At 43.4% G+C, this 27,424-nt stretch overlaps 1 protein-coding gene across 1 annotated transcript in view; it reads left to right on the top strand.

The window, feature by feature from the left end:
* The window catches only part of hip1rb (huntingtin interacting protein 1 related b), a 157,676-nt gene that overhangs the window by 47,701 nt on the left and 82,551 nt on the right, over positions 1 to 27,424 (top strand). Inside the window, exons 2-6 of the mRNA XM_078554119.1 lie at positions 5,752 to 5,816; positions 6,759 to 6,900; positions 10,228 to 10,284; positions 16,960 to 17,040; positions 20,049 to 20,125. Of these exons, the coding sequence (XP_078410245.1) occupies positions 5,752 to 5,816; positions 6,759 to 6,900; positions 10,228 to 10,284; positions 16,960 to 17,040; positions 20,049 to 20,125 (422 nt within the window). The remainder of the gene's footprint in view (positions 1 to 5,751; positions 5,817 to 6,758; positions 6,901 to 10,227; positions 10,285 to 16,959; positions 17,041 to 20,048; positions 20,126 to 27,424) is intronic.

Genomic DNA, 27,424 nt, shown 5'->3' with positions numbered 1-27,424 from the left:
AAGTCCTTCACTGGCTGCAAAGTGGAATGCCTTGAGTGTGCGAGAGGTGCTTTAGAAGTGTGAGAATATCTGCTCTCAACTCATTTACTGCACGCTAACTGTGATATTGCTTGCTAATTCCATCATCCACTCAGTGGGCCCCGCCCCACCCCTTTCCCAATGTTGGGTCGTTAGATCAGGCATTGAGAAACTTTGAATGAGAGACCCCTCCCCCAGGAGACCACAAGTAACCTGCACTGGTTTGCTCGTCATGCTCCCCACATGTTGAGTCCCCCACCCACCGGCCGCTGGGTTAATATCAGTGGCAGCAGAAAGAGGCCCTTAATTGGGCATTAATTGCCCGGTATGGGCCTCAATTGGCAGCAGGCAAAGCAGGAAAGCCGTCCATAGGCCTTCCCACCATGGACTTAATATGAGCAGAGGTGGGGTCCCCGCCCGATTAAATGCCCTCCCCACTTCCAAACTCACCACGGGGGTGAGCGTAAAATACCTGCCTTTGCTGCCGATTGCCGCCTTGTGAAACCTCTCCTGCTGCACTCACCTCTGGCCTGGGTCATCTCGCGATCCTGGGCCTCCGGTGGGTGTCACTCTGGCAGCAGCTGGTGCTTTCCTGGTGGCACTGCTTGGCAAGAGAGCTGCCGGCCTCTGATTGGCTGACAGCTCGCGGCGGGCGGATCTTCCCATCCCCGGGGTCCTGACCCTGTGGAATGTCCACTGGCGTCCAGCCACACTGTTTGATTGGGGAAGGCCCACTAAATTATGAGCCAGAGGAGAAAGCCGGCGTTGCATGCCGGCTCTCCAACCGAAAGCCAAGATGCCCCGCCCGCTGATGCCTCCATAAAATTTCCCGTTTGATTACAACGCTCTGATTCCAGTTAGGTGCTGGGGTGAAGATACCCCTTGAAATCTTGTACCTCCATTCCAGATGTCACAACGCTTCAATCCTTCTAAAGTGTCTTACTAATAGTGACATCAGCAGCAGAGTGTAAACATGGTCTTAGAAAATAAATTTCAGAAAATAGATTCCAATCTGGATGATGAAACATAGAACTCGCTACAACCTAGTGTAAAATGATGAGCATAGAGAACGTTTTGAGAGGATTAATTAATTAGCAATTAACATTGTGTTAAAGCTATTAACATATCACTATGGCAACTTGGCAGAATGTACTCTCCTCGTGAATAGTGAAGCAGCATGAGGTACAGTACTTTGAGAGAAATGGCAGCTGTTGGTAGAAGGCGTACAATAGCTCATTGTTGAAATAAAAACAGAAACATGCTGGAAATGCTCAGCAGGTCAGGCAGCATCTGTGGAGAAGAGTTAACGTGGTGAATCTAGTCAGGCCAACAATGGGCCTTGCCCACCGGTCAAAGAGCCAACAGGGTTCCTCCCTGTCAGTTCCCTGGGTGGTGGTGGTGGTGGGGGGGGGGGGGGGGGGGGGGGGGGGTGCGGTGATGGCCTGATGATATTAAGTGCCCTTCAGGCTGGCCTTTCATAGGATTCAGGATCCCAGTGATGAAGTCCCGTCCACCGAGAGCTTCCAGTCAACCAGAGGCTGGCAGCTCCTCATTGCTGTCAGTGCCACTGGGGCAGTGGTAGTAGCTGCTGGCAGTGCCCCCACCAGAGGCCCAGATTAGCAAGGGGCCCAGGGCACAGGTGGGTGAGGTCATAATGGGGGTAGGCAGGGTGAGGGGCCGTGGGAGTGGGTGGGGGAGGGATGTTGGAGGCAAGGTTGGGGGGAGCGGCTTTCAGTGGCCCTCCCCTCCCTTCCGATTGCAGGATCCCTTCATTAGGCAGTGAGTGCCTGCCTGATAATGAGGGACCCCAACCTGGGAGGCCACTGGCAAACCTGCCAGGTTTTGCTGCGCAGCCTCCATGAGGCGTAGAAAAAACGTGTGGCTCCCATTTAATTCCTGAGCCACCACTAAATTGTGGTGAGCTCAGGATAATGGGTGTCAATTGTCTCATTAACGAGCCTAATTGACATCTCGCCGTTGTTGGCCAGAAATCCAATGTCAGTCCATTCCACCCTCCGACTTAATCGAGGGAGATTTTGCCTCAGACGGGAGACTGACACGGGTCCTCTCCTGTGATTAATTGGGCCCGACCCCCATGTTTCCTGCTGTGACAGGCTGCATTAAATCGAGCCCGACGTTTCAGCTCAATGGCCTTTCATCAGAACTCACTGTGGTTTCAGCAGAGCTAATTGTTACGTTGTGTTTAGGTGCATTGTCCCTCACATGTACCTTTTCATTGCTGATAAACGATAAGTGTCGTAAGGGAAAAGAGCAGCTAAATGAAGACTGCAACTTTCTGAGTCTGAATTAATGAGGGACACAAAGGACCTCTTGGCGTGAAATAAAGTCATGTGTATGTGATGTATATTTTGCATTCTTGAACAAAAAGTGTCCAGTGCATTGCACAGCAGAAGTGCTCATGCAAGCAGCGGACGCCATTTTGGTCCCAAGCAACGAGTACTACTGAGCCCAATTTTGTGCCCCTTGTCTTTGAGTGAGCGAGATGGGATACCATCTGCTAACATAGTCTCCAGGAAAGAAGTGAATGGGATTCTGTTTAAAGTGCTGTTCAAAATATCTGGATTAGCCACTGTCAGCTGCAAGTGGCAGTGCCAGCTGAAACCAGAACCAGCTGGCAATGATTCGAGTTGGCTCGGTACCATCGAATTGGGGAAGGAAAGAATCTCAGTGTTTTATAGTCATCTGAAAATTGCCTTCTGTTTGACTTGCTACTCTATTTGTAAAACGTAACACCTTCTGTGCCATTACCATTGCTTTGCAGAATTCCTGAAACTGGATTAGAACTGCTCGCCTCCCTCAGTCATTCTTTCCACCTGCAGTCTTTAGGCATTTAACATTCCAAGCTTGAAATCACCAATTGACTGCCTTTTTTACCATGTCATTTTTAAATTGATGAGATCCCACTTTAACCCTTCACCCTAATTCCTCAAATTAACTTTTATAAAAATCTTGGGGTGCATTGCTTTATTAAAACGTTTTCATTCAGAAACAAAACGCCGCCCAGACTTTCTTGTGCAAAAGGTGATATTGAATACCAATCTCTTAGGTCAGGCGTTTGCGGGACATGGAGGGGTGGACAATGGGGATGTCGTGCTTCCGCTTTTCTGTTTGTATTGCTTGTATTCCTTCGGGATGTGCACTGACCTCTTTTTGGGCCTGAAAGAAGAAAAATGTTATTAATGTAAATATTTTCTGGTACGGCAGCTAGTCCTTCCCGTATAGCTTGATTTGACAATTAGCTGTTAGCTTGCTTTCTCTCTCCTACCTGCATCTCATAGCCTTTTCACTCCAGTGCGAAAAAACCTTAAAGTGGTACAACATAAAGAGAACTTCTTTCTTTCCTTACAGTCAATCACAGAAATATGCAAAATCATTTAATGTCCATGTTTTAGTCAGTTTCTTTGAAGGCTGAGTGTTGAGTAACTTGAACATATTACCTTTTATTTACTGAATTGGGGTGTCTCTGTCTAGCACCTTTTACTCTTTGTGTGATTCTGCTTTGATTCTTGCTCTCACTTTGCACTCAAATGTACTTCTTAGGTTGCTGAAATGTAGGAGTTGCCAGGGTCCAACTCTTAGAGCTGTTGGAGTAAGTAATAACTTTCATTTTAAAGCAGTAAACAAACTCAATCATTTCAGCTAGTCTCATGAATCTAGCGCACCTTGTACAGTTTCTACATCCACGACAGCTCTACAATTTCAGAGCAAATGTCCTCACACTCGAATAATAAAATAAATTACATTTAATGTAAGTGCTTTTCGAAACCTCAGTAGGTCCCAAAGTGCTTTACAGCCAATGAAGTATTTCAGAAATATTGTCGCTGTTTTAATATCGTAAATGTACAGGGGAACCTGGTGTTGAAAATGCACCTTTATTTAATGTATTTTAAGTAACCACGGCAAATTGCATTCCCAGGAACTATTAAGGATTTATTGATGAAAGAACATCGATCAGTTAACTCTGCTTCTCCCTCCACAGATGCTGTCTGACCTGCTGAGTATTTCCAGTGTTTTCAATTCATTAAGCAGTCATTGAGCGGCTATGCATTTGTGAACTTTATGAATTTGAGAGTTAGCTATAGTAAAAAACTGCGAATATTTTGGTTTCCTTTTTGAATATTGAGTCATTTGCAATTGAGTATACAAAAGTTTTTTTTGAAGTACTGGACTGTGCTGGTAGCTATAACAATAGAGCCATACCCTTCATGTAGGAGGCAGAATTTAAATCACTGGCACTAATACTCAGATTGCCCTGATGATGGGGATGTCACTGCTTTTAGATTCTTTCTGTGGTTGGCTAGATGTCTGGCATGCGCAGAACCCATCACAGATCTCATCACCATGTTTTGCATCTCCTATTCTACTACTGAGAAAACTAGGGAAGAATTTAACAGGTCCCCACCGGCAGGTCTGCAAGTGGGTGGTGGATGGGGGGTGAGGGGTGGGGGAGGGGGGTGGGGGGGTGGTGGGGGATGGTGGGATGTGGGTGTGGGGAGGTGCGCAGAATTTAACAGGTGGTCTTCCTGTTGCCTGTCCGCACGCTAGCACCCAACCTCTGAAATTTTATGGGAGGTGCGTGAAACCTAGGGTGGCCCACCTGCCCTCACCCCAGTTGAGGCACTTAAGTGGCCAAAGGGCTGCTTTCTGCTAGGCTAAAATTTTGAGGCAGGTGGGAGGAGACTGGGATAAAGTGGGGGGAGGGGGGAAGCCCAGCAGCTTAATGAGTTCAGGGCTGGGAGGAAATGGGGGTCACCTCCATCACTGGCCCCTTTCCTGGTCAGGGCAACCACCTCCAGATGTCTTCATTGGCACCCCCACTGCCAACCCAGTTCTCCTTCCTCCCATGGCCTTTCCAACACAAGCCCCAGCCCCCTCATCCACCACCCCCAGGGCCTCCCCACCTGTCCCATGAGGCGAGTCGCCCCCCCCCCATACTTAGCTTTGCCCTGGGCTTCCTATTGGAACCAGATTTTTTTTACACTTTATGAAGCTACCTGAAGAGCAGGCCATCTGGTCTTCAGGATCTTGGAGGATTTACTCTTAATGCAAAACTCATCCTGAGGAACTGGTTTACAGTGACCTACTTGCTGTGCAATGTGTAATTTAAAAAAATAGCCAGTTCACTTTAGTAATAATGAAATTAATTATATGGTGTTCAATATTGTACCTCCTAATAATAGGTGTCAAAAGGTATTTGTATTTCAGATGGTAAATGTACATAGTATAAGCTGCCAAAGAACGGTAGTCTACATTTCTAGAGTGTTCGTTACAAACAGATGTCCAGGAACACTTTTACAGGATAGTGGATTGTGTGGTTGAGAGGAAGATTGGAAAAAACAGCTATTAAATGCATCGCAATTCATTAAAAGGTTGACTTTTCCATTAGACAGATCTAATGCGTGCTAAGCAAATTGAAGCATTTCTATCCTTGTGCACTGTTTGGATTCCCACTGCAGTTCCTGATCTTGAGATTAGGTCAAATTGAGCTTTGTCCCAAGCCCTCCCTGCCTCCACACCATTTACCATTGCTGTGTCTGGTGGATCTGCGCTATATGTGGTAGCATTACAGTGACTGTGTATGAGTGAAATGAGGAAATTCAGCTCACATTTCTTCTGAAAAGCTGCCTTCAGCCAGTTCTCATAGCTTCAAACTATCTGAATTTTGCTGATGCCAGTATTTTGATCTAGCTGACAGTTGTTTTTCTCTTTCAGGCTGCCAGCATCAGCAAAGCTATTAACAGCCAGGAGGTACCCGTCAAAGAAAAGCATGCACGTAGTATCCTTTCCATTAAAAAATGTTCCTTCCTTCATTCATATCAATAGCTCAAGGTGAAGTTCATTTTCTCACTTTGTTTGACAAAGTTTGAAGTGGCTTACTATGGTCAGTCTACTCGTTGGTCAACTCCTGTGCTCGTCAAATGTGGAATATGCCAGCTTGGGAATTAAAACTTTCTTTTCCTCTTTTGGCCAACTATCAGCATATCAGGTATAGGCATGAGATGAAGAGTGAATTTCCCTCCTATTGTGCATCAACAATATGCCTGGAACCTCTCTCCATTGCATCGATGTGATGTTTCCATTTCTCATGCCAGACTTTCATTATTAGCATTCTGATTATTGCTAACTTATTAACAATTTTGTACTGTCGGCCAATGGCTGTTAATCACTGGGCTGGAACTACTATAAAGCTGGCAATGAAGAGAGGCTTTCACCCCATCTTTCTAGCTTAGGTTTGAATGCAGTTCCTTGAAGTGAAAGGAAATGTGCTATCAACAGTGTCTTCTACTCCCATTCTATGAGGTATGATGCAATTTTAATGGTAGCGGATACTCAAGGCTGCAAGCGAATTAAACTATGTCAAAGTTTTCTTAAACCGGGGACTGATTCTAATTGTATCTGTCTCTTGAATGTTCCCTCCTCAAACCATTGTATCTGACTAATGAATAAATGGGATGCAAATGCTCAGCTTTGTGGAATGAAATAATTTTATTCTCGGAGGGGTATCTTATTTTAACCTTAATTTCTTTTTAAAAGAACATTCTGCTAAACCTTTTTGAATGCTTTTTTTTGCTAAAACCCTTGGAGATTAAGGCAACATTTGTGACTTATTCCTGTCATCGGGAGAAGGTAATATGGGACAAATGCGTATTGATTTTAAATAATTTAGCTGTCACATTTTGTTTTGCTCCTACATCTAAGTTTCTTAACTCCTTTGAATGAATTATATTGGGGACACACCATGAGAAAGGAGCATTTACTTTCTGGAGCTACGCCATTGGTCTTCCATTATCTAGCAGTTCCATTATGAGCTGGAAGTTCTGTCATGTCCTACACAAAGTCCTAAGAGATGGACATCCAAACGTAAGTCACTTTTTGTCTAATTCTCAAAGTACTTCTATCAAAGATCAGTCAGAATCATGAACTGTCAGATTATTCATTTTAACTGTACTTTTTAATGTTTTCAATTTACTGATCCCTTGAGTGTAATTTTAAGACCTAACGTGCAATATAGATTCATAAAGCAATGATGTGGTGGATGTGATTCTTTATGTTTGTTCTGCCTTAGTGAAGTGGAGATGGAAGTTGAGTCAATTATCATTGTGGAGAAAGTGTGCAGTCGAGCATTGATTTCCTTATCATTTATCTATTACTGCAAAAGGATGCTGATTTTAGACCAGATGGTCAAGTTTGCAGTGTGTGTTGTTATAGTCTTTTAGAACACTGTCAAAATCTGGTGCAGAGATGTTTGTTTAAAAAGGGGGTTGGTGAACAAAGGAGGATTGAAAGTCCACCTTGCAGTAGCAGTAAAACTAACGATGTGTTCATACTTCACAAGTTTAACATTTAGTACAAAGCTAACGGGACTCCAAAAGAATACAGAGAGAGCTCCTTCCTCTCTGGAATCTCTCTCTTTGATTCATTCTGGTATAAGGATGAGCACTGACCTCTGTTCAAATGAAAGGTCACCTCCTGGCTTCCATCAGAGGCCAGTAGTTTTCCCTGATTACATTCTAGTGTGCTGGCAGCAGCAGGAGTACCATGCAACAAACCTGCCTGGAATTTACATGTGGCTTTTCCTGATCATTTGTTGTAACTTGGGTGGGAGATTGAAGGAAAGTTGTTAGAAATGGAATAAAGGATTGAAGTTATGCCACAAGATCAGGAAAACCCCTCCTCTCAGCTGTATTTATACTGTGACTGCAGCGTTATTGTGAAGCAAGGCTGCCTTTCAACAATGCTACAGTATGAATTACCATGAAAGAAGGTTTGTTTGGCTGCCAGCAGTATGTAGCTTGACGAGAGGAGGGAATCTTGGGGAGGCATTTCACAAGGTTTGTTTATATTGATTGCTGTGCAGTTGGTGGCAGGTTCATGGTATTCCCATTACTGGTGGTCCATGTGCCTCATACTACACATGAAAGTTGACTTTTCCTGGATCTCAAGAATAGAGATTAGAGATATTGAAAACATTGCTGCCCAACAAGGACTAATATCTTGTTTGTATACTTTAAAGGAAAAAGTTAATGTGATGCTCAGAGGTTGATGCTTCATCTTGAACATTTCTTTACTGGAGCCTCACTGATATAATAAAAATGCCTATGTTGTTACAAAAAGCAGATTTATGAGATTGTTATATTTTGAGACTGTATCTTTAATTTAGGGTAATATGAAGGGGGTCATGTGACCTGTTCTGAGATCTGTCTGATAATGCCTGGGTGACATAGCTGTTAAAGCTTAAAGGGAGGCCCGAGTTGTTTGCTGAAAAGGTGTAAGGTTTTCATACCTGGAGACAATGGCAGCAGCATCTGTGTTTACATTCATTAGACTGCTATTCTCCAAAGTACAAGGAATGTGCTGAGAATGTCAGCAATTATGCTTTAAACTGTCCATTTACTTCTAAGATAGAAGAGTGTTGGTGTCTCAAGGATAGCTAATCAGCAATTCTACCTGGATACAAGGCCCATGTGATTCACCTTGCTATGGAGATAGGCTTTGAAAGGGGAATGATTTCTAAGATATCCCTGAAACTCCAAGACACAGGCAACCTGCCAGGATCTGGGAGAAAGAGAGCAGCTAGAAGATGAAAGTCTTTATGGTTCACCGTGCAGGAATATGGGTGGGAGCTCGCACTCAGATCGAAAAGACCAAATTTGTGAGGATTTGAAACAAGGCTGGAAGATTTGCCTAGCTTTCGCTGATGGAGAATCTCCAGGAAAAGCCCTCATGATAAAAGGCAGTTCTAGGGTTAAAAGTTACCAGACTAGGAAAAGAAAAGAACGGAAGTACACTTCCAGGAGCTAAGGATCACTTTGCAATGGGTCTGGGAAAATTGAAAGACTACTTAAGGTACAGCGTAAAGTATACCTATGAAGTGAGTTTTACAAGTTTATTAAAAGTAAAAAGGAGAAAGTGCTGTTTTGTAGTTTAAAGTATAAGTTGCTACAAAAATAGTGTTTAGTCAATAGTGCTTTTAGTCTGTTTGTTACAGTAAAAGTCTTAAAATGTGAAATCTTGTTGTGTCACTCTTTTCAGCTATTAACTGGAAGTTTGTATGGGAATCACAACAATATGCCCTTGGATAATTAAAGAGTCTGTGGCAAATAGATAGCTAATTAAATATGGACATAGGTGAGGGAACCTCACATCCATTTGTGGAATTCACACACTTCATTGTTTAAGGATAGGCCAACACTTGAAGACTATGGAGTTTTCAGACTGCCTGCCTCCATGTTTCATGCTGGACAAAAGGGCAGATTGAAACTCAGTGGCCACCATCAACTTCCCATTGTATCACGATGGCCTCCACCGTCCAAACTAGACTGGGTGGGCCTGAGAAATGTTAACCCAGTGGTCATGCTTTTAAAGCTGATTTCAGGGACTGCACTCTTAATACCTCAGAATGTAGTAGATCCAACAGTCGTCAGCCAGTCTGAGAACAAGACTCTGAAACTAGCTGCAAGTCATCCAGCAGCCAAAGTACTTAACATTTCAAAGTTCACCTCCTAGATATTTGACTACAAGAAACTTTGCAGCCTGCTGTGAGCCCTTTGCTTTACAAGACCCACATTTCAACTTCTAATCATTGAATCCATTCAAGGACAGGATTTTACGGCACCGACCCTAGTGGGCATCATCGTGGGTGGGACGGGAAAATTTGGAAAGCCGTTAAAAGTCAATGGCTCTCCAAATTTTCCCGTCTTGCCCACGATGATGCCTACCAATGGTGGGACCAGAAAATCCTTGCCCAAGAAACCACAGACCTGCCATGTGAAAGCTGAAAATTATAAATCAGAGACTGAAATAACTGTAATCTGTAAGAGTGCACCATCTTTATCTGCATCCAATCTTTGTATGTTTGTGTGCATGAGCATGTGTGCATGCATGTGTGTATATGTGACCGTGCGTGTGACATTGTGTTAATTCAGGCTAAGTGTGTGAGGATTAATAACTTGCTTTATTTTAAACCCATGAAAGCTTGCTGCTGAATTATTTATACACTCCAAGGGTAAGAAAAGACACACTGCTTTCCATACAAAATATACTGATTATGGGCAGTAAGAGAGCAGATACATTCTGTCTGTGACACCAGTGTCTTAGAGATTTGTTTTGCCTAATATTCTTACTGTTTCAAATCTTTAAGCGAAAGGATTCCTTGTGTCATAAAAACCTGTTCCTACTTCTTTTTAGGTTCTTCACGACTTCACCAGGCATAAAAGTAACATCCGTGAAATGGGAAATTTATGGGTAAGATGAATCATGAAAATTGTAAGATTGTAATTAAGAAAGATGAGGCCTGAAATTATTTTTAGAATCATATCAATGTTTTTTGTCCTTTAGTTTTTCTGCAGTTTCCATGGCCAACTGTAATTTCTAATGAAAAAAGTTGACAAGCAAGTTTGAAAGAATATACCAATACGTTGATAAAAACAAAAAGCTAAAAGCTACTGCGGATGCTGGAAATCCAAAACAAAAACAGAATTACCTGGAAAAACTCAGCAGGTCTGGCAGCATCGGTGGAGAAGAAAACAGTTGACGTTTCGAGTCCTCACCACCCTTCGGCAGAACTGAAGTATAGTTAGGAGAGAGGTGAAATATAAGCTGGTCTAAGGTGGGGGGCGGGGGGAGAGAGAATTTGAGGGTGGGGTGGTTGTGGGGATAAGCAAGCAGTGATAGGAGCAGATAATCAAAAGATGTCACAGACAAAAGGATCAAAGAGGTGTTGAAGGTGGTGATATTATCTAAGAAAAGTGCTAATTAAGAATGGAAGGCAGGATACTCAAGGTACAGCTCTAGTGGGGGTGGGGTGGAAAGACTAACAAAGTTTTAGTTTTAGATTTAAAAATAATGGAAAAAGGTGGGAAAAGAAGAATCTATATAAATTATTGAAAAAAAAGGGGGAGGGGGAAGAAACGGGGTGGGGATGGGGGGAGGGGGAGTTTAAGATCTAAAGTTGTTGAATTCAATATTCAGCCCGGAAGGCTGTAAAGTGCCTAGTCGGAAGATGAGGTGCTGTTCCTCCAGTTTGCGTTGGGCTTCACTGGAACAATGCAGCAAGCCAAGGACAGACATGTGGGCAAGAGAACTCAGTTCTGTCGAAGGGTCGTGAGGACTCGAAACGTCAACTGTTTTCTTCTCCACCGATGCTGCCAGACCTGCTGAGTTTTTCCAGGTAATTCTGTTTTTGTATACCAATACGTTGATTGGAGAGAAAGTGCATGTAGATGTTAGATTCTTTGATATAATACTAGTGGATCCCCTGAGGCATCATATATGTAGAGTTAAGATGAAGTGTGGTTTTCAAATGAGTTAAGGCTACAGGGAGATAATTGGACCTGGCTGCTCAGGTGTAATCTGGTCTTCATTTCAAAGTCTTGTATTCTGCCCTTATTTTTCTAATTCCATTAAATTTTCCTATGTCGGCATCTATAATGGAAATTGAGTATGTAATTTTTCCTCGCTGTAAGTACACTTACTTTCAGAGATGGCAGTGGGATGAGGGTATGTCTACAGCGAGACAAGTTTTGCTCAGGCAGTTTCCATTGTGGGGGGGAGTGTGGAATTATAGCCTGACAAGTCTTACGTGGACATTTTCCATTATGAGTGGATGTAGGAATTTATAATAAAAACAGTTGACGGGAAGTCTGCATGGAAGTCAGCTTTTTAATATATGATACTGTAGATCACAGTGTATAAGTCGACCTTTGAAGCTTCGAAAAATGGGGTCGACTTATACACCAAGTATAAAAGTGAACCATTGGCGTTGGTACAAGAAGACCTATTTCTGTTTGTCAGTTTTGCTCTGTGTGGAATTGTCTTAAACTCCCATGCATCTTCTTGCCCGTATCGCCTGCTTGATCCGTTGCGCCCACTTATAAGGCAAGTATAACCCTAAACATCCATTTTAGGGCTGAAAAATTGAGGCTGACTCCTAATGCGAGTATAGACTTAAACATGCATTTTGGCACCGAAAAGATGGAATCCAAGTGGCAGGTTGACTGATATAGCGCAATTCAAGGCAAGTAGAAACAAAGACATGAGGTTGACTTCCTGAGGTTGTAAATATACATTGAATAAAAGCTGCCAGATAAGTCACAGGGCTGCTTGTTTGGAGTGTGGATGTGGAGGGTGGGAGGGGACATGGGATGGGATAGAGAGGTTTTGAACAGGAAACCTGGAAGTGCGTGTTTCCCGCTGCAGTTTTTAACTGCAGGGTGTCTTTTACATATTTTTCTCCCTGTTGCCTGCCTCACGGATGGTTTGGTGTAGTTGGTTGTAGTGGTGGGTGGAGTGGGGTTGGGGGCGGGGAAGAGATCCTGGGGGTGTGGGGGGAGGTAGTGGTTGGGAAGTGAGATCGCTGGGGTTGGGGATTTACTGGGTGGCTAGCTGGGCACTCCTACCCCTCCTGACCCACAAGCAGTGCTTTAAAGACACTCACTCATGGATTCAGCCCTTCCTCTCCCTCCTAGAACCGTGATAGGGTCCCTCTTATCCTCACTTATCACCCCACCAGCCTCCGCGTTCAAAGGATCCTCCGCCATTTCCGCCAACTCCAGCATGATGCCACCACCAAACACATCTTCCCTTCACCCCCCCTGGTGGCTTTCCGCAGGGATGGTTCCCTCCGGGACACCCTGGTCCACTCCTCCAGCACCCCCTACACCTCAACCCCCTCCCACGGCACCTTCCCATGCAACCGCAGAAGGTGCAACACCTGCCCCTTTACTTCCCCCCTCCTCATCGTCCAAGGGCCCAAACACTCCTTTCAAGTGAAGCAGCGCTTCACTTGCACTTCCCTTATTTAGTCAACTGCGTTCGCTGCTCCCAATGCGGTCTCCTCTACATTGGAGAGACCAAACGCAGACTGGGTGACCGCTTTGCGGAACACCTTCGGTCTGTCCGCAAGCATGACACAGACCTTCCTGTCGCTTGCCATTTCAACACACCACCCTGCTCTCATGCTCACGTCTCTGTCCTTGGCCTGCTGCAATGTTCCAATGAAGCTCAACGCAAACTGGAGGAACAGCACCTCATTTTCCGACTAGGCACTTTACAGTCTTCCGGACTTAATACTGAGTTCAACAATTTCAGATCATGAACTCTCTCCTCCATCCCCATCCCCTTTCCGGTCCCCCTATTTCCAATAATTTATAATTTTTTAACAAATATATTTTTCTTTTCCCACCTATTTAAAAATTTATTTCGATCTATTGTTTCATCTCCACCTTTTAGCCCATTTAGATCCCTTCCCCCCACCCCACCCCCACTGGGGCCATCTGCCAGTAGCTTGTCCTGCTTGCTACCCTTAATGTCCCCATTAGCACATCCTTTAGATAATATCACCACTGTCAACACCTCTTTGTCCTTTTGTTTATGACATCTTTGGCAGTCTCTTCTTGGCCTCCACCTATCACTGGCCCCCCATCGAGCTCTACCTGTCCAACCCCCCTCTACCAGCTTATATTTCATCTCATTTCATATGTCTTAGTTCTGATGAAGGGTCATACGGACTCGAAACGTCAACTGTATCCCTCTCCGCAGATGCTGTCAGACCTGCTGAGTTTTTCCAGGTATTTTTGTTTTTGATTCAGCCCTTCCGCCTCCTTTCACCTGCTGCATTTCTTCAGGCCTGAGAAACCTGGGCAGCATGAGCTAAAAAGATAAACACTGTTAAAATGAAAACATGCAGCCTGGTTTAAAAGATTTCAATGACCAGCCCTTCTCCTGTGAGTAGTCAGTCTCTTGCTCCTCATCCAGCTTCTGATAAAACTAGAATTGGGAGAGTTTGAACTGGGTTGGGTTCCTGTTTCAGATTTTTAATTTCTTGAACCTCCCACCTGACCTCAAAGCATCCCAAAATGTTTTACAGCCAATGAAGAACTTTTGGAAGTGTCATCTCTGTAGGAAATACAGCAGCTAATTTGCACACAGCAACGTTCCACAAACAGCACGAGGGAAATGACCAGATTTTGAGGCATGAAAACTAGCCAGGACACTGGGAGAACTCCTTGAATTAAATGCCATGGGTTCTTCTATGTCTACCTGAGAGGGCAGACGGAGCCTCAACTTAACCTCTCATTTGAAAGGCAGCATCTCTGACAGTGCAACGCTTTTCCAGTATTTCAATGGATGGTCAGCTTGGATTTTGTGCTCAAGCCTCTAAAGTGTGGCTCGAGCCCAGAGCCATTTGCTCAGGCCCAAGACTACTACGATTGAGCCCTGAATGATACCCTGGGTAGAGTTTTGCCCTTGATGGGCGGGCGGGCCCCACCAGCTTGGCGGCGGGCGGGCAGCTGATTGCCACCGCCGAAATGGGCCCCGCCACCATTTTAAGTGGGCGGGCCAATTAAGGTCTGCCCAGTGGGCCACCCGACGGGAAGCGCTATGCACTTCCTGTGCGGGGGTGGGAGGGATTCCCCAACTGTCAAAGTGCACTCTTTCGTGCATCCACGTAAAAGTGTGCACTGCTCCCTGAGACTAAGTGCTGTCTCAGGGAGATTACTGACAGCGGTTCAAACTTCAAAAATAGAATAATAAAAAATTTATTAACATGTCCGCCTCATGACAATGTCACATGAGATGGGACATGTTAATAAATATCACACAAGCTTTATTAAACTTTTTAAAAACAGACATGAAACCTCATCCCGCCAGTGGATGAGGTTTCATGTTTTTTCAGAAGCTCGCTGGGGCTCCTGGCCTGCCCGCCAGCCTTAAGGTTGGACGGGCAGGGCTTTTAATTGGCTTAATGATCCTGTCAATGGCCTCAATTGGCCATTGACAGGTCGGCGGGCGGACAGCTGATCGCGCTGTGCCCCCGCCTTCCTGAATATTTAAATTGGGCGGGATGATGTCGGGGGTTCTCCCTGACGTCATCCTGCATCATTTTCACGTCGGTGAGTGGGCCCCACTCCCAGCTCGCTGACGGAAAAATTCTGCCCCATATGTATGTATCCTCTCATTGCTTCTGGACTTGTGTATGAAGTTTCATTGTTCACATGGTGGCTAAATATTATTTCAGGCCCAAACAGACCCAGCAATACTCTCGACCATCTGTTAGTCTATATATAGAAATTGAGTCTCCAATGAAGCAGCCACCAAGGAAAAAATATCTGTAGGTTCCACCCACAAGGGTGCACATCAGGAATGCTGTGACATTCTGCTCACCCTCCCATCAACTGAAATTACACTGAGTCAGCCAGCACTTATGATGACTTACGCAGTAAAGCCAGTGTCAATCGGGTGGACAACAGTAAGCTCTCCAGAGGAAACCTTGAGTATAATAGTTTTTAATTGTGTTCATAGCTGAGTTAAAGTTTGCCCTTTGTACTGTGAAGTCCAGAGTAAACTGTATGAGTTTAAAAATGTGGCAATATGCAAAGTTTTGTACAGGTCCAGCAGTACAACATTATCTACATAATGGGAAGGAATAAATCTTCAGATCATGCATATCATGCAATTAATGCAAAAGGTGCTTCTATTTATGTAAATTAGGGTACATTTTTACCTATCTGTAATTATTGAAAACTTGCGTATGCTTTCTCTTCCTATCAACGTTCCCCATTATCAATTCCAACACACATTCATAATGAAAATTGCTGTATTTCAACCAATCTGCCAATGGAGATGCTGTAGCACCATCACTGGCTGGAGGGCATAATTACAACATGTATTCTTGAAAAGAAAGACATGTTGCCGAAGCTTTTCATCTTGCACTCATCAGGACAAATGCAAGAATGCCAAATTTCAAACAATAGCAACAGTTTATGCTACAGGAGAAAATTACAATGTGAATGCTTACATAGGCAATTTCCTTATAATTATGGACATGGAAATTCAGAATGAAAAACATGAAAATAAGGCTAGAATGTATTATTTTAAAATGGGGTTTAACTTACACCTGTGTGCCCTGGTCCAAATATGCCCCACCCTTTAAACTTTATCACCATGGACAACTGATTAATAAATTGTAGGAATTGTTAGATAAATGTGATTGGCTGAACAATATTGAGAGTCCAGTTGTCAGAGCAAGTGGACCAAGGATATAGAAAAGCATATATGTACATCAGGGAAGCACAGGGATGAATTGAGTTGCGTTTATATGATTCTTAGACTGTATTCTGTTTTCAGTGAGGAACCAAATTACATATTACTTTCTTAGAATGTTTTCACCTCAAGTTCAGTAAGAAGTTAAAGTGACTTCTCTGACTAGTTTTGTTTAACTAACCCCATGAAATCTGTCCCTAGACGTTTAGGGTTTTTTATATTGGAGTTTATCTCACCTGTGTGGCTGGTACCTGTAAATAATACCAATTGTGAATGAATTCATTCAATACTTATGGAAAAGAAGCATTGTATGGTTGATCTGATCCATCTTCTGAAGTGAAACGAGATGTAGCGAAACCCGACATGTTACGCAACAGCAATTTTATAATAGGAGAGAAGATTCCTTGTCCTGTTGCACACCATATCTCTCAATATCCACGTGAGATTAAGTTTCAGGTCATAAAGCGTATTGGTGTTTAAAAAAATATTGGGGACAAGCTAGAATTGAACACATAACTGCTCATTTAATTTGCACACAAGGCATATAGTGGTACTAGAATTATCCAAGGCTGAGGCAAATGGCAGTTCAAGGAAAAAAATTAATAAACCACACCTCTTATCTTCATTAGAAATTAATGTCATAGATGAGTGAAATGGTAGGGAGATGTTAGAGGATATGGAATATTCTCTTGGGAAGTTTCCATTAAATAAAATAGTTTGTAAATGTATAAGTTATTTTGTTTAGTATGAATCTTACTTCCAAAATCAAATCCTTTATGTAGTTTTTTTTAAAAGAATTGCTATTATATATCTTTTCCCCTTAGGATTATATGTTTTAATTTAGTGATTAAAGTCTTGTTTTAAAAATTCCTCCAGGGCCATTTGCATGATCGGTACGGGCAATTGGCAAGTGTCTACGTCAAACTTCTCAGTACCAAGATGGATTTTCATAAAAAGGTATTTACTTCATTGTACTATTTTAATGACGTATCTTATTTGGATCAGAAATACCTGGAAAAACTCAGCAGGTCTGGCAGCATCAGTGGAGAAGAACACAGTTTAGGTTTCGAGTCCTCATGACCCTTCAACAGAACTAAGTAAAAATAGGAAAGGGGTGAAATATAAGCTGGTTTAAGGAGGGGGGGTGGGGGGGTGGGGGGGTGGTGTTGGGACAAGAAGCCAGTGATAGGTGGAGATAACCAAAATATGTCACAGACAAAAGAACAAAGAGGTGTTGAAGGTGGTGATATTATCTAAATGAATGTGCTAATTAAGGGTAGAAAGCAGGACAAACAAGGTACAGAGAGCTCTAGTGGGGGCACCCCACCCCCACTAGAGCTCTCTGTACCTTGTTTGTCCTGCTTCAACACCTCTTCGTCCTTTTGTCTGTGACATATTTTGGTTATCTCCACCTATCACTGGCTTCTTGTCCCAACACCCCCCGCCCTTTAAACCAGCTTATATTTCACCCCTTTCCTATTTTTACTTAGTTCTGCTGAAGGGTCATGAGGACTTGAAACGTCAACTGTGCTCTCACCATCTTGAGGCCTTTTGCACAGATCAACATGTGCCCCCACACACACCCTGGGTTACCCTCCTTCCCCAGTACAGCTCTCGTCATGCAGCCTCTTCCCTTACCTGAGGCCACTTCTCCCCCTTCCCCAAGAAAGCCCCAGCCCTGCAGTCATTGAAAAGTGACATATGGCTGATCTGATAGGTAGAGCCTTAGCCATGAGTCCCCCTAAAAGTGATGTGGTGCTGTCTGTGAAGCCTGGCGCTGATGACTGCGAGTGCTGACCGAAGCAGGTAGACAAACAAGCCTTGAATTTCCAAGCAAAGTGCAGCTTGCCAAGTGCATGCCTTATTTATGCTGTTGTGAAACACGTTGGCGTGTTTTCCCGCTAAGGTGGGTGGACGATCCAGCGGCAGAGTGGGAATGAGTCTGGCAGGCTGGCCTTATAATCATACGCTGATACCATGAGGTTCCCGAAGTCCGATGGCGAGGAATGTGGCCTGCCATTGGCGGGTGGAATGGACGATCGCAAACTGGTTTCACGACGTTGCGAAACTGATTTTGGCCTTAAATCCCAGCCAGTGAGTGTTGCAAGGTTCAACTGCGAAGGCACATTGCAATAAAGACTGATCTCGTTCTTACTTGATATCCGCACACCCTCAGTGGCTGCTGAGTATTGTTCACCAATGGGAATCTGGCCAATTGTTTTAGCCACAGTACAAAGTTATTGAAAAATTTAACAGTGACAAATATTTATCCTTCACTTTGAAATTGAGTATGTTTGTCATTTCTAGTTCTTTTTACATTGTTTATGTGGAATATAGAACTGAGGTTGAGGCAGTTGCTATGCAGTAACTATAGAAAATCCAAGGGACTCTCTTACAATTACTTGTGTTGCCAAATGGAATTATCCTATTAAATTACTGATGATGATTAGAAAAACTTAACACAATCTTAAAAGAAATTCAATATGCTATAAAAGTAAAGCTGAAAATGGAGACTTGTTACCCAGTAAGCTAAGTTAGAAGAGGTGAAGTTGGACTGTGTAGTGGAGTAAGTGTCAAATGGTGGTACAGACGCTCAGTGGTACAATTTAGGATGACTCAACATTCATATGCACATGCTTCTTGGCTTTGCAATAACAGCTATCAGCAGCTGGAGACAGTACGGTAACCATAATCTTAGGCAACCTCTTGTTTCCTAATGGTTTAGTGGCAGTGTATGTATGTTTTCCATCGCAATCTGTGTCTGATCCTATTGACTGCAATAGTGGCGATACACCGCTGTTCTCAGGTATAGTTGGGGAGATTCTCAATGTTTCCTGTCTATCTGAGGAAGTTTGTGTACTGGCCTTTTGGATTTCAACTAATGAAAATCCCAAGTAAAAGTTAAAACTTTAATTCTTGAGTTACACCTCAAGCTGTTCCTATGTGCGTTATAGAAAGTGTGTGTAGGCATTATTTCTGTCTTTGGTCAGGTGCATCTAATTTTAGTACAGTCAAAAACTTGCATATAAAATCATGTATCTAGTATTTCACAGCATGAATATTTTAAAAGGTACCAAGAAAGGTTCAGTGATCTGAGCTTTATCTGAAAGGTTTGGATGAATGCATTCAAATAAACTGTTACAGTAATGACTGTTCATGTGATAAATTGTGAATGCAGAGATTGGGTACATACATCTGCAGCTTTAATAACATTAATCAGTAAATAAAGAAGGAGCTTACAGGATACTGTTTAATTCTCACTGAAACACAGCCCACTGCACTTGGCCAAGAAACTTGACCATGCAGTGCCCGCTTTTTTGGATGGTAAATGGCCTCCTAATCGTCCAATATAGCGGGCAGGAAATGCATATTAATTAAGGGCCGGAAGTATGGCGCCCACTGTATTGGTGTGGGGAAAAGAATTGTAGTCCAAGGATCCTGCCTAAAACAGATGTTAACCCTTTGCAAATTCAAATAAGAGACCTAATTCCTATCTGAAGCACCCTCTACAATATTGATTTGTCCCAGTGCAGCTGGTGCTGGGCTGCCGTTCAGGAAAACTGCATCAATATACAACCTAACAGGTGATCCTTTAAGGGTCTGCAGCAGACTGCAACCAAGAAGGTTAAGGTTTAAAATATACTTGTCTGAATGTGGAACTGAGAGGAACGGGGGTGCTTCTCCTGAACCACAATCAAACCAGATAAGGGGAGGAATCATGAAATGAGAGCAGTGAGAGACACTGAGAAATGAACCAGGCAGAGGTAATAAAGGAGATGGGATACAGTTTTCCCCATGTAGGGTTATTGCTAAATTTAATTCAATAATGAAAAGGAAATAGATTTCTATTTTTTTGAATTCTAACTAATTTGAACAGAGACGGATTTTATCAGATGTATATCAGCACCTGAATCAGGACATTTTCTGATCATTTTTTTCCGCTTTTTTGCTTTGGCTTTGTACAGCATCCAGAGTTCCCACCTAATCTGGAGGTGACTGATGAAACGCTGGATAAAGCTTCTGGCACAGATGTAAATAACATGTAAGTCTGACCAAGTCACAGAATGTCAATCTTCTGCTTATGTTGCACTGAATTGGTCTGTAGGGATTCATGTGTTCAGAGGATAACTAAATCCCTCCAGGATTTGCAAGCTTGTTCCAATTTCAGAGAATCCTTTCTTTTCTGAAGGGGGTGACGAGAGGTATATGCGAATCTTCATCAGCCCATGAATAATTGACCCAGATGTGCCTGAAGGAGTATTTTTGTAAATTTGTAACACGACTGATTTGTTATTTTTAACTCCAACCTAGTTAATCTGTTTTCCTAATTCTCAAATTTAATTATGCAATTGAAATCTTGTTAAGAAGTTAATATCCTGAACTGTGAGCAGATCTCGGATGATTTATGAATGTCTTATAAATCCTGAGATTAGTTTCTGACCTTGAAATCGCACTCTTTATTTTTCAAAAGGTAAAATAATTTGTCAATATATGTATATAGCATATAGAACATGCTAACTAGAAATACGAACAGGTTCTCCCAGTGATCTGTCAATGCTGCTCCATACCTGATGCTAGGAAATGTGGACGAGCCAGATCCCAGTAGGTAAAAACAGTTCGGACCAGTACTCTTAAGTTCCCAGTTTTTACTGGTGCTCCATTTTAAGGTATACAAGACCAGCTCGGGTCAGTATTCTTATTTCCCAGTTTTTACTGTTTTTTTCCTTCTGAGATAGGGTAACTCTTTGTCTTAAGCCTAACTCTTTTTATGTTCTGCATTGTTTACAATGCTGTTCCATTTTGTATATTTTCCATAATTAAATCCGAAGTTTCTCTTGAAAGAAATAGCTGGAGCAGCACTAATGTATTAGGTGACAGGCTGTTCTGTAACTCTCTCTGCAGATACCATGCCTTAAGAGGGCTTTGGCAACCATGGACTTCTATGTGTTGCTGCTTGGTTATTCTTGGCAAGGTGCTGTAGTGGTTTGCTGCTCCCTTCTGCAGCATGGCAGAAAGGAACCTCTCCTGCTCTTATCACCTGCCACAGGTGTATGTTGGAAGGATTTACAAGTTGATATTCAGCCTTTTTGTCCATGTTATGAACACACCTTCCTCGACCATCAAGTCCTGGAGCTCAGAAGCAAGGACATTACCACTGCACCACAAGATCTCCATATATTCCATAAGTAATATTCTTTTAATTAAAACACACTGGTTGTTTCTCAAGTGGGAGCTTTCATTCTAAGGACTTGTTGATGGAGAATATGTATTAGCCTCCATCATCAATCCTATTATCTTAACAATTGACATCATATCTTCCTCGATATTTCCTCAATAATATATGTCAACTGCTCAAAACAGGTGTCACAATTATGAAGTTTCTAAGTTTGTTATATTTTGGGTTCGTCTCTTTAGTTTAAGGTAAAATAGAGGAATGAAAGGGGTCATGTGACATGCTCTGAATTCTGCCTGCTAATGAGCCTGGGTAGCTTGGTTGCTTTGGCGCAAGAGGGGCCCAAGTTAAAAGACTTGCTGAGAAGGCAGAGGTAGATAGATTCATGTTGGGCAAGGGAATCAAAGGTTATCAGGGGTAGATGAGAATGTAGAACTCGAAACACGAACAGATCAGCCATGATCTTATTGAATGTCAGAGCAGGCTCAAGGGGCTGAACGGCCTACTTCTGCTCCTATTTCATATGTTCATATGTTCGTAAGGTGAACAATGGCAAGAGAATCTGGGCTGACTGTGGTTAGACAGTTAGTCTCCAAGACTCATTGGGAGGTGTTAGGAATTTCAGGTTCTATAAATGGTTATAGTTTAAACTATGTTCCATTCCAAGCTAGAATGGAGTTGGGGGTCTAAAGGATAGATAATTGGCATTTCTACCTGGATACAAGGCCCATGTGATTCATGTTGTCATAGAGATGGGCTTTGGGAAGAGAAGAGTCGATAGGGTTACAGGCTTCCTAAGATATATCTGAATCTCACTGACCCAAGTCAGTCTCCAAGAATCTGAGCGAGAAAGGGAGAGAGAGCAGGAAAATTGAGGCAGCTAATCCTGCACCTGAAATAGAGAAAATTATGACCCTATAGTTCATCACATAGGACTAGGGTGGGAGCTTGCACACAGATTGAAGTGACTGAGTTCATGAGGATTTAAAGGAGGTTGGAAGCTTGGGCTAGTGAGAAAGAATCTCTAGTGTAACCCTTACAGTGAAAGTAAGTTCTGGGATTAGAAGTTATCTGCCTGGGAAAGGTGAAAGGAAGCAAGCCATCGGGAGCAGAATTAGCTTTGGACTGGTTCAGGGATAATTAAGTGCTCACTTAAGGGACATCCTAAAGTATAAACGTGGTGGTGCATTTTCAGTCATTTTAAAAATTAAACAGAGAAACTTTTCTGTAGTTTAGAGTGTAAGGCCCAAATTTTTGCTCCCGGATCAGGAGCGCAGAGATGGGAGGATTCCCAGCTCTGCAAACCTGCCCTATAAAAGTGGCTGCTTAGGTGTCAGACTTTTGGTCCGCGAGGGTGGGCTGGATTAGAAGTTGGGGTGGGCGATTCAGGAAGAACTGAGGAGGATGCCAGATGTGGAGGCGAGCTGGGTGGAAGGCCTGCCTTGTGGCTCTGGCACTGTGTTCAAAGTTTAAAAATAAAGATTAAAATATGAAACATCCCTCACACCTTCACACACTCCCCATGCCCCATCCATGCCACCTCATGCTCCACCTGCCCCCTCATAACCCCTCTTACCATCCATGCCAACTAAAGAAAGCCTTATAACAGCAAACATTTCATTCATGTACAAATTCCCTTATAGCAACAAGCATTGAAATACATAATACCACATCAAAGAATCTATAATCACTTGTAGTTGTCAGTCAAACTGTGAAATGTCAAGTACCCTACTATGATAATGGATGGTTGTGAAATCACTCATCCAGCACTAATCCAGTAATTGAAGCCTTCAGGCTTATGTCAGAAAAAATAAAATAACAAGGAATCGTGCTTTTGTTAACACTAGATGTTTTTTAAAAGATTTAAAGAGCAGGACATTTAAATGTCTTGACAGCTCCCTTTCTCAGGTGCTTCTGATAGTTTTGACAAGTCCCTTTGACAGGCGTCTGACCGTTTTGACAGTTAATTTTGACAGGTCTGTTGACAGTTCCAATGACTTTGAGAGTAATCACTTTATCCACTTTTTACGCACATTTATGACTATGTTTAACAATTCCAAAGGGCACCTGACCTTCGCGAGAGGGCACCCTACCTCCCCCAAAGGTGTCTTGGGACCAGATCCAAACGTGTACCGTGCCTCTCCAAAGGGGTACCCTGGCTATCCAAGTGAATCCACAAAGCTCAGACCTGCTCTTACCTGGCCTAGTCTGCATACTTTGGGTTTCACACTCCTAGCCTACCAAAATCCCACTCAAGTGGAGGCAGCTGATGATTTAAATGGTCAGCTGCCTCTGTAAAATGCGCATGCATGAAGCATGTCCCGCATCCCCATTCCTGCCCCCTGTGAAAATGGGAAGTGCTGTTGTTTGGGGGCGGGAATTATGATTTGTGGCCACTTCTGCCATTTTCGCCACGATGGAGAGTCCACGAACAGTTAATCCATTTTTCGTGGTGAAGGAAGGAATGTTGGCATGTGCACTGGAATAGCTTTGTGATTCTAGTGCCATGGAATCACCAATACCTGCCTGAATCATGAACATAGACAAGCGAGGCCTTGACAAGCTGAAAGGCAGCACTTTCCATAATATAATGCTCCCTCAGTATTGCATTAGAGTGCTGTTTTAAAATTGAGATAGGACTTGATCTCACTACCTACTAATTCAAAGTGAGAATGCTACCAGCTGAGCCATGCGCTAAAAAGTGTGACCTCCATAGTAATCCTTTTTACATTGGAGAATTAGGTGGATGAGCTTCAGGTTGCATACTCTCAGTTGAATAGTCGTATTTTTATGTTTTAAAGTGCTTGCAGAGCGTCTCCATTCCTGATATGGATGGTGCATGCTCACTGTACATTTCTGAGTGGCTTCTGCAAATATCATTATGGCAGTGGGGTACCAGAAGGAAAATCTGTGCCTGACTGCAATATGCTACCTCCAAACTTGTTTCAGCGTAACTTAGTCCAGTCAAATGCAGCCCATTCATCCAGTTTATTCTGGTCAACAAGAGGTGATTTGGATACCAAGTATACATTGGTAGAAGCAGAGAGTGCAAGATGATTATTCTATCTTCATAAATGCCTATACCTCCAGCTAGTTTCTAATGCAGTTAAAAAAAAGTCAAATGCATGCATAAAATCAGGAAACCTGTTTGTTCACGTTAGCAACCAGGGAAAATGTACTCAGTGAAGGATTTTTGGGTCTCTGGATCGTTCTTGTCATTATTTTTTGTACTTTCTGTAGAGCATTGTTCTCTTTTTGGAGGTAAGCTAAAAAGAACTGGATGCAATTTTCTGCCTGAGTGAGCTGACAAATTATCCCATTAACATCAGCTGCTTGAACCTACACTGTGCTTTTCCTGATGTGTTCTAATACTCTGTTGATTCGTATTATGCTGTGAATTGATATTTTCGAGGGCCAGTATGTAATACTTCAGATAGTTTCCTACTACACAATAACGACCGTATATTGCGATCATGACTATTAGGTCTAAATGTAGTACTTGTCATTGTACTCAATAAATGTGCTTTCATATTAAAGGAGTGCCAATATGGCAGGTGCATGGAAATTCTGTGGTTGCATCACTCTAAGATAAAGAACATAACAGTCAGAATTCTGATGGCATTGGAAAGCCGCATGCTTGTGAACTGTTGCCAAACAAAAAAGTACGGAGCCCTGTTCTCTCCCTTTTTGGGATTGAAATCCCAAATCTCGCCTTCCGATTGAGAAGCAAATGGAGGTCAGTAGTTCAGAGTTTGAAACTCTGTTTCTCTAGGATCCTCTTGAAGTTGTAGCCGTACCATTTGGTATTGAGCTTTGCGCCATATGCTAAATCTGTTTTGAGTACTAATGGATTCTGCTCCACTTAGCACAATTGGTGTAAAAATATGTAAATATTAATGTTAATCTTTTCCAGATTGTTCGTAAAGGCAGTGAAATAGTACAGAACCATGTACAGACATATAGAAACTCTGCTCATCATTATTCCCCACCATAATCCATGCCCATTTATCACCACCTTTGTTCTTCTTCTGGGCAGTAACTGGGTGATTAGTTGGTTCTGTATTTATTTCATGAGCTATCACTGTCATGGAAAGTGTGCTGTGAGCTCCCATTCTGAAACTAAGGCACTTTTACATTGAGCCCAGCTGATGGGGGAAGATCCAATCTTTGCATTGACTGTGCAAAAGAATGGAAGCAAGCATGGCTGCTTGTTCCTGATGGCATCATGAGCCCATGAATATGTGGGCCTGTGATTCTCCCATTGGAATAGCAGAGCTGGCTTTAGCAACATAGCCTGTGTCTTGTGCTTTCAGCCATTGGGGCTTCCCCACAGAATAGCAGTGCAGAGACGTTGCGCACTCATGATCCAGACTGTAGAGGCACCAAATTTTAAACCATCCACAGAATTTACCGTCCACTAACGCAGGACGTTTCAGGTTAAAGCCATGCCTTCAGCGAAACCCAAGACTTTTGTAAGATGTGAACAATCCTTTATTACTAAACGCATGCTGCCTGTTTTTGGCCTGCATTTTGATTTCTTTGTGTGTAAAATCTTTGACTTTGTGACCTGTTTGGTGAATTCAATATAGCACTGACTGTAGTGGTTGAGTGCATAGTTCAGCTTGTTTTCATCTCAAGTCACCTTTATTGCAGTGACTGCCCGACATGAACAAGGATTTGAGCAGCACATACATATGTTTCAACCTATTAAACACCGTTGTATCAGTGGGTTACTTCTATTGGTTTCTTGGTCCTGGCTGAATAAGTTGATCTCAGCAGTATGGGTGGATGCCAGGATGGTCCTCCATGGCTGGGACAGGGCAAAGTTGGAGCAGCAAAGGTTCCTGCTACTGATTACCATCTAGTGATCCCTGTTTGTAACCACATGGTAACTGCTGGGTGAGGATAGGATAGCACTTTGGCTGCATTAGTCTCCTTTTCCTTCCCCACCTTAAAACACGATCAAATAGCTTGACTATTGACAGTCGCTGCCTCGGGCCATGAATAAAGCTTTTGAATAAAGCAGGACCTTGTTGTTCCTTGCGGACCATATTTTACTAAGAGTGACTGGTTTCAGGAGAGAATAGGAAGTGAGAAATTCGGACAGGGAAAAACAAAATCTTAAAATATAGGCCCAGAACTTCCGTGGAGTGGCAGTCGCATTGGATTGCCGCTCTGCTCCTTTTCACTTACCCACTCCTGGAGCTGCATGTTCCCCATGCAGACTACTGACCCAGGCCTCCTTAGAAAAGTGCAGCTCAGCAGCTTCTGGAATCCTTCCAGTCCTGAGCCGCAGCATCGGGGGAAGTGAAGCCATTCTCCCTTTTTATGGCACTAGCTGCCGCAAGCCAGGTAAGTTTAAAGGCCCCAGCCACTTTGACAGGGGAGAAGGTGAGTGGGTAGAGTGGGTCAGGAGGTGGTTCGGGATGGAGGGGGGTTTGGATGGTGGAGGGTGGTAGTCAGGGGTGGCCTGGGGGGTGTGGTGTAGTTGCATGGTAGTCGGGGGTTGCGGGGGTAGTTGAAGGGGGGTCGGGGTTAGCCGGGTGGTTGCCAGGGGATCGGGATGGTAGTTGGAGGGATGGTGTGGGTTGGGTGGTCGGGGGATTTGGGCGGGTTTGGGAGGTGGTCGGGAGGGGTCGGGATTGGGAGTGTGGGGGATAGTCGGGGGTGTGGAGGGAGTTGGGTGGTTAGTCGGGGGTGTAGAGGGAGTTGGGTGGTTAGTGGGGTCAGGGGGCTTCAGGTGGTAGTTGGAGGAGGTAGGGCATTCGGGGATTGTGAGGTATTGGGTGGTAGTTAGGGGGTGGGGAATTAATCAGGGGTGTGAGGGGGGGTTCGGGGATCGGAGGGTGATGGGTGGTAGCTGGTTGATGAGGGTTAGTCAGGGGCTGGGGAGGGTGGTTGGGGATCCATTTGGAGGGGTGCTGTTGGGAGGTCAGTATCATAGTTACCCAGGAGTTAGAAGTAGTTTTAACCCTTCTATTTTTTGCTGGGTAACCATTCTGCACAGAGAGTCAGAACCATCTGAAATTTTCAATTTAACTCGGAGTGTCGGGTGGTTCCTTGTGCGGGTTAATTGCCCATTGGAAATTTTAACTTCCCAGTCAATTCCCATGCAGTCCTTGCCTGGGGACTTCTGAAGGGTCCCCCAATGCATCATCTGGGGTACGA

Source organism: Cetorhinus maximus, chromosome 12 (genome assembly GCF_964194155.1).
Source record: "Cetorhinus maximus chromosome 12, sCetMax3.hap1.1, whole genome shotgun sequence".
In the NCBI taxonomy this organism is placed as follows: Eukaryota; Metazoa; Chordata; class Chondrichthyes; order Lamniformes; family Cetorhinidae; genus Cetorhinus; species Cetorhinus maximus.
The sequence above is the reverse complement of the archived record's forward strand: the minus strand, read 5'-3'. Positions and strand labels throughout refer to the sequence as shown.